Here is a 14006-nt window from a genome sequence, read left to right on the forward strand (position 1 = left end):
TCTCCAGCCAATAAGAATCTCAGAAACACAATCTGTGCCCCACCTCCCTGTTTGCTTCCCAGGTAGCTCAATGGTAAAGAATCTGTCCGCCAACACAGGAGAGACAAGAGATGCGGGTTCTATCCCTGGCTTGGGAAGATTTCCTAGAGGAGGGCATGGCAACCCACTGTAATATTCTTCCTGGAGAATTCCATGGACAGAGGAGTCTGCAAGGCTACAGTCCTTGGGTTGCAAAGAGTCAGACATGACTGAGCATGCATGCACACACCCTGTTTGAAATCTAAGCAGTGGTTGACAAGCATGACTGCTCATTAAAATCACCTGGGAAGGTTCTAAAACATACCAATGCCTGGGCTTCACCCCCAAAGATTCTAATTGACCCAGGGTAGAGTCCAGAAATGAGTATTTTTAAAAAGCTCCCCAGGAGCTTTTAATACGGAGCCAATCTTGAGCACTGCTACAGCTGAATGAGATATCCATCACTGAGCTAGGCATACTCAGATTGCAGTCTCCTCTCCCACCATTCCTTCCTGCCCTGTGTTCAATATTCTAGCCATGATGAACTGTTGGTGATTCTCCAGGATCATCTGTTTATTTTTAGCTGCCCCTCTGCAATAAATGGTATGGTCTTTGTCCAGAAAATGTCCTAGCTCACCTCCTGTCAAACTCCTTAGTGTTCTTCATTACTTGGCTCCAAGGCCACCTCCTCCATGAAGTCTTCACATGGCCAGGCACAACTGGTGCCTCCTTCCTCTGGGCAGCTGTAGCACTACACCTACCTCCGTATTCACATGTCTCTATTGTTCTGAAACTGTGTACAAACGACTCTCTCTCCTACAAAAGGGTATCAGAACAGTGATGCTTCAGATAACTTTGGTGGCCACTTCATGTTTTTTGACCAGCATTTTTCTAGCTCAACCTGCATCTTATCTTTCTATTTCTTCACAGGGTCTTCTCTCCTACCACCTGGTAGTCCCACACAGCCCCTCTGACATATGCACCAACCTGGAAGTGCCAAGGAGCTAACCTCTGGGGCAACCCTTGACCAACAGGGATGAGAACCCAGGGATAAATCCCTAGAGCAGTAATTCAGAAGTGCTTTCTCCACAGCTCTTCAGAGGGTCCTAGTGGGATCGGGCCAATCATACTACTATAAAGATTCACTTTAGATGCAAAGACCTTGTTCCATTTTTCCAGGCCAACACAGTAACACAGAATCACAACAGTTTTGAAGACAACCATCATGAACAACAAAAAGTCATCATGACCACAAGTATTCACTGAGAACAGAGTCTAAGTCTGTCATGGGTTTGCCTCCTAAGCCATCTCCCTCACCAATGATGCAATAATGAACATATAAAAAGGTCAAATCAAGAAGGCAATCACATACTTTCAGAGCTGGTAAACAAATAGCAAAACCAAAATGTCATGAGGCTTCAATTGTGAGTGAAGTTTAGCCAAGAGAGCCAGCATTGCTGGATACTTAAAGTCAAGAGACCATTGACAGTGAGATAGTATCAGCCTTCAGTGCTGACAAGGGGACTACTGTGCGCAGCCCCGCTGGGTTGAACGTGTGTGGCGAACAGAGGCCAATGTAACATGCAGGCCTCTGCTATAGAGCAAATGATTTGAGTAAGTGACTCAAAGTTTAGTATATTCAAATGCAAAAATATATATACTTTTGCATATGCATTTCAGGGCTTCCATGGATATGTCACTGCCCACACATATGTTTGTGTTTATTAGCACACTGGTCTCTGGGCCCTTGAAGATTTATTAACTATAATTCAAATGAAAGTTTAAAATCAATGTATTTACAATAAAAACTTAAACTTACTGTATGCTTTTAAATTAATGGCTTAAATAATGAACATATTACAAGGTATTAGTGAGATATTCATGTCTTTGAAATTGAACTTTGATGAATTTGAAAGGAAGCAGAAATAAATCACAGCAGAGTTAATGACCTTAATTATTTTTAATGATACACACACACACACACAAGCTCTTCAAATGTAGAGATTTTACAAGAAATCTATACAGCCATGAATTCATTTCAAATTACTATATTCAATACATGTATGTGGTCTCCAGGGGCTTTTTAAAAATTGACCTTTAAATTGATTTCTTTTTAATATTTTAGAGATGAGGAACAAGTCTTCTCCAGACTCTTTGACTTCCAAAGTGCTTTATACAGAGCTGTCTAGTAAAGTTTATTATGTTGGTGATAGTGATAATAATGGAGTAAGAACAAAGAATGCAGTGTTCAGTAAACAAAGAGTTCATTGTTTCCACAAGGAAACAAAGAGTAGGAAGTAGAGATAGTACTAGAGTTATGGAAACCTACACAATATATCACAGATCTGGATGTGGTGAATAAAGCGTTTGTCTCTGTTAGAATACTGATTTAATCAGTTTGCTGAACAATTGTAAAGACAATTGTCTTTCCATCCCTAATTGACCCAAGGCATTCTCTCCTCCAGAATAAGCATCCGCTACCATTTTTCTCACCTAGTTCAATGGAGACTGACTTGCTCCTGGGCTTCCAGAACCTCAACTCCTACTGCTTTGATTTACCATAACTTCCCTTTCCCTCTGCCCCATCCAAGGACCCTAAAACACATGTATACACACATACACACACACATACTCAGGGGTTTGAGTTACCTTAACATTTTCTGGCAGTGCTTTGTTCTGGGTCAGCCCCAGAGCGAGCAACGCTATCACAGCGATGATGCAGGAGAAACCAAGGATGCTCAGTATGTTTTTAGAGCAAAATACCTTCAGTTCAGATTCTAAAATCAAAAGAAGAAGAGAAAACATCAATAAGAAATGAACAGACATTGATTTTCCTCCCCTTTCTGTACGGCCTTGTGCTGGCTTTCTGGAGACAGCAAAGACAGATAACAGGTGATCTTTATCCAAGAGGCACTTGCAAAGTAATTGGGTAAAAGTTAAAAAACATAAGTATGTTTCTGTACTGTGATGAGGGCCAAAACTGAGTTAGTGGCTGTGGTAAGGAGAATGGGCAGACTTAGGTCAATGATGAGATACAAGATAAGAAGGAAAAATCCCAAACTGGCAGCTTGTTTACTAGGTCATATAGATCTATCTATATTGACTTCCCTGGTGGCTCAGACGGTAAAGCGTCTGTCTACAATGCAGGAGACCCGGGTTCTATTCCTGGGTTGGGAAGATCCCCTGGAGAAGGAAATGGCAATCCACTCCAGGACTATTGCCTGGAAAATCCCATGGACAGAGGAGCCTAATAGGCTACAGTCCATGGGCTCGCAAAGAGTCGGACATGACTGAGCGACTTCATTCACTTCACTACTTCACATAGATCTATCAAGGTTAAAGAAACAAAGAAAGCAAAGATGGCCTTCCTCATTTTTAAAATCTACCAAAATATGAGTACAATATTAAAAAGTATTCAGAATGTATCACCAAACAAACATCAAAGTCCCTTTGCTTCATGACATTTCCTGGCTTGACCTTCAACTTCAACCACCCTTACATGTTAAATAACTGTAGGTAATAACATAGGGGCTGTGGAGTTTTAAACATTTCATCATTTGTACTATTTTATGTATCCTATAGATACTTTCATCATCACAGGATGTAAAAAAGTTGCAGAAGGAGAATTCTATAAAAGGCAAATTTACTTTGATCAGGATAAACAGAGGCTGCGGCAGTGGTGAATAGGAAATGGGATGATTACCCCATTCCCTCCACTCTCATCCCTCCACTCTAGCTTCCCAAACTATTCCCAAACCTTTTCCTAAGCCTTTGGGGAAGAAGGACAGGGTCGCGTAAAAGAAAAAAAAAAAAGCATGTGGAAATGAGATGGGCTCTCCAAAATAGTTTGCACTTCTCTAAGAGAGAAGGCAAGGGATTGAAGCAACTGAAAGAGGAACTCGAGTCCCCTCCTCCTCTTTCTCTCTTGCTCAGCAGTGGCAGCTATGCCAACACAGGAGCTCCTCCTTGAGCTCGTGAGCACAAGCTTGGACTTAATCCAAAGGGTGGTAATTGCTTGGGTCTCCAATCTGCATCTACCTCTAGAACCTTGAATCAGTCTGTTTCCATCAAGCCAAACAGTACAAAACTTAGGGGGGAAAGTTTTAGCAACACCATTATCTATTTCTTCCAAACAAAGGAACAATGAATGAAATACACAATAAATGAAATGTCCCCCTCCTCCCTTCCCAAAGGAATCTCAGTTTTGTTCAGATGCCAGCCGCTCCCCCAAGCAGCCCATATACCTCCTGGGAAGGGGCTGACTGTTCTGCATAATCTCCTTCCCTCTTCAGTAACTGGTTCAACAGTGGGCATATACCCCCCAAACAGCCTGTGAGACCCTGGAGGAAGACTGCTGGGGCAAGTTTAGGAAAAGAAAGGAAGCATTCTCTCTTCTTCATCAGACATGGTCCAGCCAATGATGGTAGAGCAGAGAGATGGAAAGAATTTGAGTTCTTGAAGCATTTTGAGCTGCTGAAACAACTTATCCTGATCTGATCCTCTCATGAGACTCAAGCTTTGATCCAATTAGAGTGATGATTTAAATACCTTGAAGCTAAAACATCCTGATACAACTGTGACAGGAATGTCCTTTTTGCTGCCAGGGCTGCGGAATCTGGAAAAGAGCCCCTTAGCTAATTTTACCTATCTTGGTTCCCAAAGTGGTGATATTGACAAACACAGCTTATAAGCAGCATGTGTTTTAGATGAAAACTTAGAAATCTAATCTAAAAATTGCACACTGCAATAATAATTCTACTATAACAGAATTGTGAATACTCCCTCAAACTGTTCAAAAGGTCTACCTATTCTTTTGTTTCTGTAAATATGACAGTTTTGATTATTTCATTTTCCTTTCATCAATTTGGGTGCTAATCCAATGAAAATGACCAAAAAGGTCCCTGCTCATTGGAATGGCATCTAGTTGGGAAGATGAGTGAGTGAAGTTGCTCAGTCGTGTCCAACTCTTTGTGACCCCATAAACTGTAGCCTACCAGGCTCCTCCATCCATGGGATTTTCCAGGCAAGAGTACTGGAGTGGGGTGCCATTGCCTTCTCCAGAGGATCTTCCCGACCCAGGGATCGAACCCGGATCTCCCGCATTGTAGGCAGACGCTTTACCATCTGAGCCACCAGGGAAGCCCAGATAAGTCAGAAAAGAAGTCTGCAGATAAGGACTTGAGGTCATGAAAAGTATGGAGGAGAAATTCAAACCAATAAATGTTATAGAGTGACTTGCAGCAGAGTTGGGGTGGGGAGATGAGACTAAGGGTCAGGAAAGACTCTCTGAGAAGATGACATTTAAGCTTAGACCTTAAAGGAGAGAAAACACCAGTTATGAGAAGGAGAAATAACATTTCAAGAAGAGGAAGCACAAGCTGAAAAAGCCCTGAGATGGAAAATAGCTTGAAGTGACTCTGTTTCTTCCTTTTTAAAATGAGAATATTTACTATCATTATTATCACTGAACAGTTGAAAGTGTACTTTTCCAGGGAACCCTCCTACACTGTGGGTGGAAATATGACTTGGTGCAGTGACTATGGAGAACAGTATGGAGGTTCTGCAGAAAAATAAAAATAGAATTACATGGGAGCAAGACCATCCCCAAGAAAAAGAAATGCAAGAAAGCAAAATGGCTGTCTGAGGAGGCCTTACAAATAGCTGTGGAAAGAAGAGAAGACAAAACAAAGGAGAAAAGGAAAGATATACCCATTTGAATGCAGAGTTCCAAAAAATAGGAAGGAGAGAAAAGAAAGCCTTCCTCAATGATCAGTGCAAAGAAATAGAGGAAAACAATAGAATGGGAAAGACTAGAGATCTCTTCAAGAAAATTAGAGATACCAAGGGAACATTTCATTCAAAGATGGGCTCAATAAAGGACAGAAATGGTATGGACCAAAAAGAAGCAGAAGGTATTAAGAAGAAGTGGCAAGAATACATAGAAGTGTACAAAAAAAGGTCTTCACAACCCAGATAATCACGATGGTGTGATCACTCACCTAGAGCCAGACATCCTGGAATGTGAAGTCAAGTGGGCCTTAGGAAGCATCACTACAAACAAAGCTAGTGGAGGTGATGGAATTCCAGTTGAGCTATTTCAAATCCGAAAAGATGATGCTGTGAAAGTGCTAAACTCAATATGTCAGCAAATTTGGAAAACTCAGCAGTGGCCACAGGACTGGAAAAGGTCAGTTTTCATTCCAATCCCAAAGAAAGGCAATGCCAAAGAATGTTCAAACTACCGCACAACTGCACTCATCTCACACGCTAGTAAAGTAATGCTCAAAATTCTCCAAGCCAGGCTTCAGCAATATGTGAACCGTGAACTTCCAGATGTTCAAGCTGGTTTTAGAAAAGGCAGAGGAACCAGAGATCAAATTGCCAACATCTGCTGGATTATCAAAAAAGCAAGAGAGTTCCAGAAAAATATCTACTTCTGCTTTATTGACTATGCCAAAGCCTTTGACTGTGTGGATCACAAGAAACTGTGGAAAATTCTGAAAGAGATGGGAATACCAGACCACCTGACCTGCCTCCTAAGAAGTCTGTATGCAGGTCAGGAAGCAACAGTTAGAACTGGACATGGAACAACAGACTGGTTCCAAATAAGAAAAGAAACACATCAAGTCTGTATGTTGTCACCCTGCTTATTTAACTCATATGCAGAGTACATTATGAGAAACGCTGGGCTGGAGGAAGCACAAGCTGGAATCAAGACTGCTGGGAGAAATATCAATAACCTCAGATATGCAGATGACACCACCCTTATGGCAGAAAGTGAAGAAGAACTAAAGGGCCTCTTGATGAAAGTGAAAGAGGAGAGTGAAAAAGTTGGCTCAAAGCTCAACATTCAGAAAACTAAGCTCATGGCATCTGGCTCCATCACTTCATGGCAAATAGATGGGGAAACAGTGGAAACAGTGGCTGACTTTATTTTTCTGGGCTCCAAAATCACTGCAGATGGTGACTGCAGCCATGAAATTAAAAGACACTTACTCCTTGGAAGGAAAGTTATGACCAACCTAGACAGCATATTAAAAAGCAGAGACATTACTTTGCCAACAAAGGTCTATCTAGTCAAAGCTATGTTTTTTCCAGTAGTCATATATGGATGTAAGAGTTGGACTATATAGAAAGCTGAGCACTGAAGAACTGATGCTTTTGAACTGTGGTGTTGGAGAAGACTCTTTTGAGAGTCCCTTGGACTGCAAGAAGATCCAACCAGTCCATCCTAAAGGAAATCAGTCCTGAATATTCTTTGGAAGGACTGATGTTGAAGCTGAAACGCCAATATTTTGGCCACTTGATGCGAAGAGCTGACTCATTTGAAAAGACCCTTATGCTGGGAAAGATTGAAGGCAAGAGGAGAAGGGGACAACAGAGGATGAGATGGCTGGATGGCATCACCAACTCGATGGGCATGAGTTTGAGTAATCTCTGGGAGTTGGTGATGAACAGGGAGGCCTGGCATGCTGCATTCCACCGGGTCACAAAGAGTTGAACACAACTGAGTGACTGAACTGAACTGAACTGAGGATCCCACAATCCTACTCCTGGGCATATATCCCGAGGAAACCATATTTCAAAAAGATACATGCACTCCAATATTCATTGCAGCACTATTTACAATAGCCAAGATGTGGAAGCAACCTAAATGTCCATCAATAGATGAATGGATAAGGAAGACGTGGTATATATGATGGAATATTACTGAGCCATAAAAAAGAACAAAACAATGCCATTTGCAGCAACATGAATAGGATTAGAGATTATCTTCCTAAGTGAAGTAAGGAAGAAAGAGAAAGACTAATACCATATGATGTCACTTCCACGTGGAATATAAAATATGGCAGAAATGAACCTATCTACAAAACATAAACAGACTCAGAGAACAGACTTGTGGTTTCAAGGAGGAGGGGCGAGAGGACAGCGACGGTTTGGGAGTTTGGGGTTAGTAGAAGCGAACTGTCACATCTAGAATCGATAACAACAGGGTCCTATTGTATAGCACAGGAAACCATATCTAGTCTCCTGGGATAAACCATACTGGAAAAGAATATTTAAAACAAAAAAGTATATATTGTATAACTAAGTCACCTTGCTGTACAGCAGAAATTAGCACAACACTGTAAATCAACTATACTTCAATAAAAAATAATTTTAAAAAGAAAGTATACTTTCCCACATTTGCCCAGCTTTTGCAGTGATATCCATATTATTAGAATATATTCAAGTCTTTCATCACATTCCTCTTATCAAAGATATGATAACAAAAAGAACTTAGGAAATGTAGGAATTTTTCAAAAGCTGTATTATCAAAAAAATAATGACTGTTTTCATGTGAACTAAGTTACTTAGAGAGGAATAATTAAAATACTATGCTTTCTATGAACTATGCAGATAGTTTTCAGAAGTCATTATCACTTGGGAGGAAGCCAGGTTCTTCTTAGGAAGTGGTACCAGATGTGGGGGCTTCCCAGGTGGTTTGGTGCAGTAAAGAATTCCTGTGCAATGCAAGAGATGCAGGAGACACAGATTTGATCCCTGGATCGGAAAGATCCCCTGGAGAAGGAAATGGCAACTCACGCAAGTATTCTTGCCGGGAGAATCCCATGGACAGAGGAGCCTGACAGGCTACAGTCCACGGAGTCGCAAAGAGTCAGGCACGACTAAACAGACTGAGCAAAACAACAGATATGGGGGTCCAGGGGTGAACTTATCTAAGACATATTCCTAACAGGGAACCACTTTAGTAACTTGCCCTTCTTCCTAGGCCCCAGAGCTCTTTCAGATGTCATGTCTGCTACAGTCAAGTTCTATTACGGAAAATTCACAATGACTGTTTCTCCGTGAAAAGCTCTTCATTTCCCTTGTGGATAACAGAAATGTGGTTTGTATCATACAATGTGAAATTATATTTTAAAAAACAATTTCAAGAAACATTTTTACCAAAAACATCTTAACGATGAAGTGTTATATTGCTTTGAATTTTCCCACTATCCTAAGGAACTCAAGACTGCCCCTGCCCTCTTATTCCCTTCCTGTCACAGGACGAATGAGAAACTTTCTCTGTTTGAGCTAAGAGCCAGGTAGAAATGTCAATTCTTCACTTGACAGAGACAAAACTGAAGGAAACCCAAGCTTTGACAAAACAGGCTGATTTCAAGCCAATTAGCTACGTCAGAGGCAAAAAAGCTGATTCTTTTTAACTCTAATAGAAACAGTTATCATGACATCCAGAGCTGGCATCCTATTAAAGATTAAAATTACGTAATTTGTCCTTAGTCAAAATTCTGCAATACAGAGAAATCCCAGCTTCTCTACTTTATGATACCAAGATGTTTTATCTTAAAATTTCACTCTATTAATTAAGAAAGATTTGGGGTGTTGGCAGATGTGGTGGATTTTAGGCAAAAAAAAAAAAAAACCCAGAAGTTTTGCTCTGCAGATTCAGTGTGATGCATTAGATTCAAATTGTTTCCAATTTCTGATGGGTTACATCCAGACCAAGCTTGGCTTGTCGTATAGAGAACAAAACAGCCAATACAGACAAGCACTGGAGAGTAAACATCAGTGGAGTGCTGTGGTCCCTTCCTGTGTTTACACAGCGCAGTGATGGGACAATCACTGAAGCTCAGGGGACTGGTCCTAATCTGACTTTGCCATTTCTCCAGCTCCTAGAGTCTCTGCCCCCTCTCTGCCATCTTCCTTCCTCTCCATCAGGGAGTTCTTGGTGACACATACTTAGATTGTTCTCACATTCAGGGGCTTTAAGATCCTTTCTCAGCTGCTTCCTTCCAGGTCGCTTAGACTCAACCTCTTCTATGGCAACACCCATCCCTCTGTTCCAATCACCACCACTTCTCTATAATAACCCTTTCTGGTATCTCCCTAATTCTTTTTCCTATCAGAATCCATCCTTCATGCACCTGCAGAATTCCTCCATAATTGATATTCCCAGGGCTCTTCCTGATTAAGAATGAAGGTAGTTTCCTTCTGATTGCCAGATGAAAGCCTCACTGTCTACCTAGCCCTCTCAGCCCTTTAGAAATTTAAGCGCTTCTCATCTCACCATTCCAATAAGCAGATGTGTGTGTCCGAGATCATACTGCCTGACATTACGACCACTAGACTGTATGCTCCCTAAGTGCCACGACTTTTTTCTGGTTTGTTCATTGCTATAGTCCTAGTTGAATGAATCAATGAATTTTGGATGCTGATATTTTTCAACATGAGATTTCCTTCAGCTGGAATTCTATTCCCCTCTTTCTCCACCAAATCTTTTTCCTTGTCACATTCAAACTCAAGCTCAATAGGAGGCTATGCATCCCTCCATATGCTTCAAAGCTCAATGGTTCCTGTACTCCTCTCTTCATGTGCTTACCTCTAGATATTTAACGGATTGGCCTATTTTGGTTTGGGAGTTCTGTAGTTGTTATTTCATTCATTGTTCTATTAGTCAGTCAACAATTATTTATTCAATGCTTTACACTATTCACTAGTCCTGCCTGAGGCTAGAGTTACAGCAGTGAACAAAACAAATGTTTCCATTTCATGGTGCTTATATTCTAGTTTGAAAAAATAAAACAAGTAAAGCTTATACTATGTTAATAATTATAAGCACTAAGAAATGAGAAAAGGCAGGTAAAGAGGCAGAACAGAGTGATTAGGAAAGACCTGAGACGGTGATATTAAAAGTGATAGGGACAAAGAGACAGCAAGCACACCACTTGGCCAAGAGCATTTAACGTAACTGGAACTGCATGTACAAAGGCTCAGGGGTGGAACAGTACCTGGGCATGAGGCCAGTGTGGCTGGAAGAGTAATGAAGGGGAAAAGAGTAAGAGAGGGTCAGGGGTGGAGTCACTGGGTGCCTTGCTAATAGGGCTTTGCAGGTTCTGGTGAGGGTTTGGTCTTACTCTAAGTGATCTGACTTCTTTCTAATCATTGGTATAATTTATATTCAACACCACGGTAAATCAGGGACCACCAGGGACCTTTGAAGACGCCAAAGAAGGAGGGTGTGGTCTTTTAGGTGGCAGATCTCTGCCTCTTGTAGTGAGGTGCTGAGGCACCCCAGTGAAGTCAGCTCTTAGGACAACCGCTCAGTCAAGTTCGGATAGAGCCTGGCTCTGCTAGAGTAGAGCCTGTGCCAAGACCAGGGCTGGGAAGACACTTCCAGGAGGAGTAAGAACCATATCATGATAGATCTTCTCTATACCTTCTGTTCTCGTTGGTAGCTCAGAGCTGCTAAATCTTCGCTGAGAGTACATCCTTATGAGGGGCCTCCAAACCAAAAGTCACCTGGATCCATCACCCCAAAGCCAAACTCCACAGACTTCTGAGGGGTGGCTCAACCTGGAGCAGAGTCCAGACAACCTCACCTTTGCTCAGTCTCTAATCCTCCAATTCCCTGCATGCAAGATAATTCATAATAGTACGGACTTCATAGGGTTGCTAGGTAAGAGTCAATGAGCTAACAATACATAACAACCTACAAAAGAGCCCTCATGGTATTCCAGATTATGTTCTCAGCACTCTACACACAGCAACTCATTTAACCTTCACAACACTCCTTCCAGGTACTATTATCATCATCTGTATCAGCTTCCTATGGCTGCCACAGCAAATTACCACCAACGTGGGTGACTGACAACAATAGAATTTTATTCTCTCACAATTCCAGAGGCTAAAAGTCCAGAATTAAGGTGTCAATGGGGCCAAAGGCACTGGAGAGATTCTTTTCTTGCCTTGCCTAGCCTCTGGCGGCTCCTGGCATTCCCTGGCTATGGCTACATCATCCACTGCCCGCCTCTGTCTGCACATGACCTTTTCCCCGGTCTCTGTGCGCAGTAGATCTCCCTCTCCTTTCTCTCTCTTATCTACCAGTGATTAGATTTAGGCCCCATACTAAAACCAGAATGACCTCAAGATCCTTAACTACATCTACAAAGACTTCATTTCCAAATAAGATTGCAGTCTCAGGAACTATTATTATCCTCGTTGCTCTCTCTTTACAGGTGAGGAAACTGAGTAATAGGTTAAGTAGATTGCCCAAAATTACACTGATATAAATGTAGGGACTAGGAATTAAAGTTAGGCATTCTAGGTCCAGAAATCAAGCTTTTAGCCACCACTCTACTCAGACAGTAAAGGGTCTGCCTACAATGCGGGAGACCCAGGTTCGACCCCTGGGTTGGGAAGATCCCCTGGCACAGGAAATGGCAACCCACTCCAGTACTCTTGCCTGGAAAATCCCATGGACTGAGGAGCCTGGTAGGCTACAGTCCATGGGGTCGCAAAGAGTCAGACACAACTGAGTGACTTCACTATTACTTTCACTACCCTATACCATGGGGCTTCTTTAGTGGCTCTGCAGAAGCCTGCAGAGAATTTGCTTGCAATGTAGGAGATGTGGGTTCGATCCCTGGGTCAGGAAGATTGCCTGGAGGAGGGCACAGCAAACCCACTCCAGTTACTCTTGCCTGGGAAATCCCATGGACTGAGGAGTCTGGTAGGCTACAGTCCATGGGGTCGCAAAGAGTCGGACACAACTGAGTGACTTCGCTTTCACTTTCACTTCGCTATACCACGGGGCTTCTTCAGTGGCTCTGCAGAATTCGCCTGCAATGCAGGAGATGCGGGTTCGATCCCTGGCTCAGGAAGATTGCCTGGAGGAAGGCATGGCAACCCACTCCAGTATTCTTGCCTGGGAAATCCCATGAACAGAGGAGTCTGGCAGGCTGTAGTCCATAAGGTCACAAAGAGCTGGACACGACTGAAGCGACTGAGCACACACGCGTTACCCTAAACTATAGGACTGTGCCTGCTGTGCAGTACAAATGCTGAATGTGGGAGCCAATCTCATTATCCAGAAGGGAACGAACCATGACTGACTTTGAGGAGTTGGCTGAAGGGGTTGTCTGGACATCAGACAATGTCACACTTTTTCAAATATAGAGTCTTTTGGTCCCTGATGGTCAGAAGCTAGCAGCTAAGAGACAGAGGCTGGGATTATGGTTCCCAGGGAGGTTAAGGGACTTGCTCAGAGTCACATAGCTGGTAAGCGGCAGAACAGTGACTGGATCCAAGTCTCCCAACTCCACTCCACTGCCTCAACTATTGTCCTGCATGAGACGCATAGAAGTTACTCAGCTTCATTCTTTCTTGGCTGAAACAACACAAAAGAACCCAAAGTTCTGTTCAAATAGATCTTAAATTTCACCCCCACCCCATATTTTCCCAACTGATAAATTCAGAGTCAGTTTGAAGATAAAGCAGTTTAATTTGGTGAGGTTTTTTTCCTGCCTATTTTTAAGTCAAAGAAGTCAGTATAATGTCAGTAGACAAATGCTAAAAATGCACTTCAAGGCCTCAATGATGGTCAATTAGTTAAAGGGTAAAAAGTAAAGGAGAGGAGGGGAAATCATATAGACACAGAGAATATGAGTGGAAGGGAGACAGGGGTGGGAACAGAAAGAGAGGTAGAGAGAGACAGGTTAATAAATACCCAAGTCCTGTTCCACAGATCTCTTGAAACACAGACTTCAGAGAAAGTTATATGTGCCTAGTCGCTCAGTCGTGCCTGACTCTTTGCAACCCCACGGATTATAGCCTGCTAGGCTCCTCTGTTCATGGGGATTCTCTAGACAAGAATACTCGAGTAGGTTGCCATGCCCTCCTCCAGGGCATCTTCCCAATCCAGGGAATCAATCCAGGTCTCCCACATGGCAGGTGGATTCTTTACCATCTGAGCCACCAGGGAAGCCCTCAGAGAAAGTTACTTGACTTGTTTATAATCCTTTGTTTCTGCTCTTTGAAATGTTACTTAGCTGGTTAGTCTCAGTTCACAGTACTTTAGTTAGAAAAACAATGCATTTATCCTAACAAAGTAGCCTGGTTAATCCTGAGTGGTCCCTGAAGAGGCTCAGTTTTGGATGAGAAGAGCCCATTGAGTGACCTTGGGCAGTGGAACCGGGGTGGGGAAC

The 14006-nt window shown here is 42.4% G+C and overlaps 1 protein-coding gene across 4 annotated transcripts in view; it reads right to left on the reverse strand.

The window, feature by feature from the left end:
- The window catches only part of ENTPD1 (ectonucleoside triphosphate diphosphohydrolase 1), a 106837-nt gene that overhangs the window by 45178 nt on the left and 47653 nt on the right, over positions 1-14006 (reverse strand). For all 4 annotated transcript variants that reach the window (XM_070364013.1, XM_070364012.1, XM_070364011.1 and 1 more), the window contains exon 2: positions 2668-2795. Coding sequence is in view for 3 of the 4 variants with exons in the window: in XM_070364012.1 (XP_070220113.1) it covers positions 2668-2795 (128 nt within the window). In the remaining variant the exon portion in view is untranslated. The remainder of the gene's footprint in view (positions 1-2667; positions 2796-14006) is intronic.

This window comes from Bos mutus, chromosome 26, assembly GCF_027580195.1.
Source record: "Bos mutus isolate GX-2022 chromosome 26, NWIPB_WYAK_1.1, whole genome shotgun sequence".
Lineage (NCBI taxonomy): Eukaryota > Metazoa > Chordata > Mammalia > Artiodactyla > Bovidae > Bos > Bos mutus.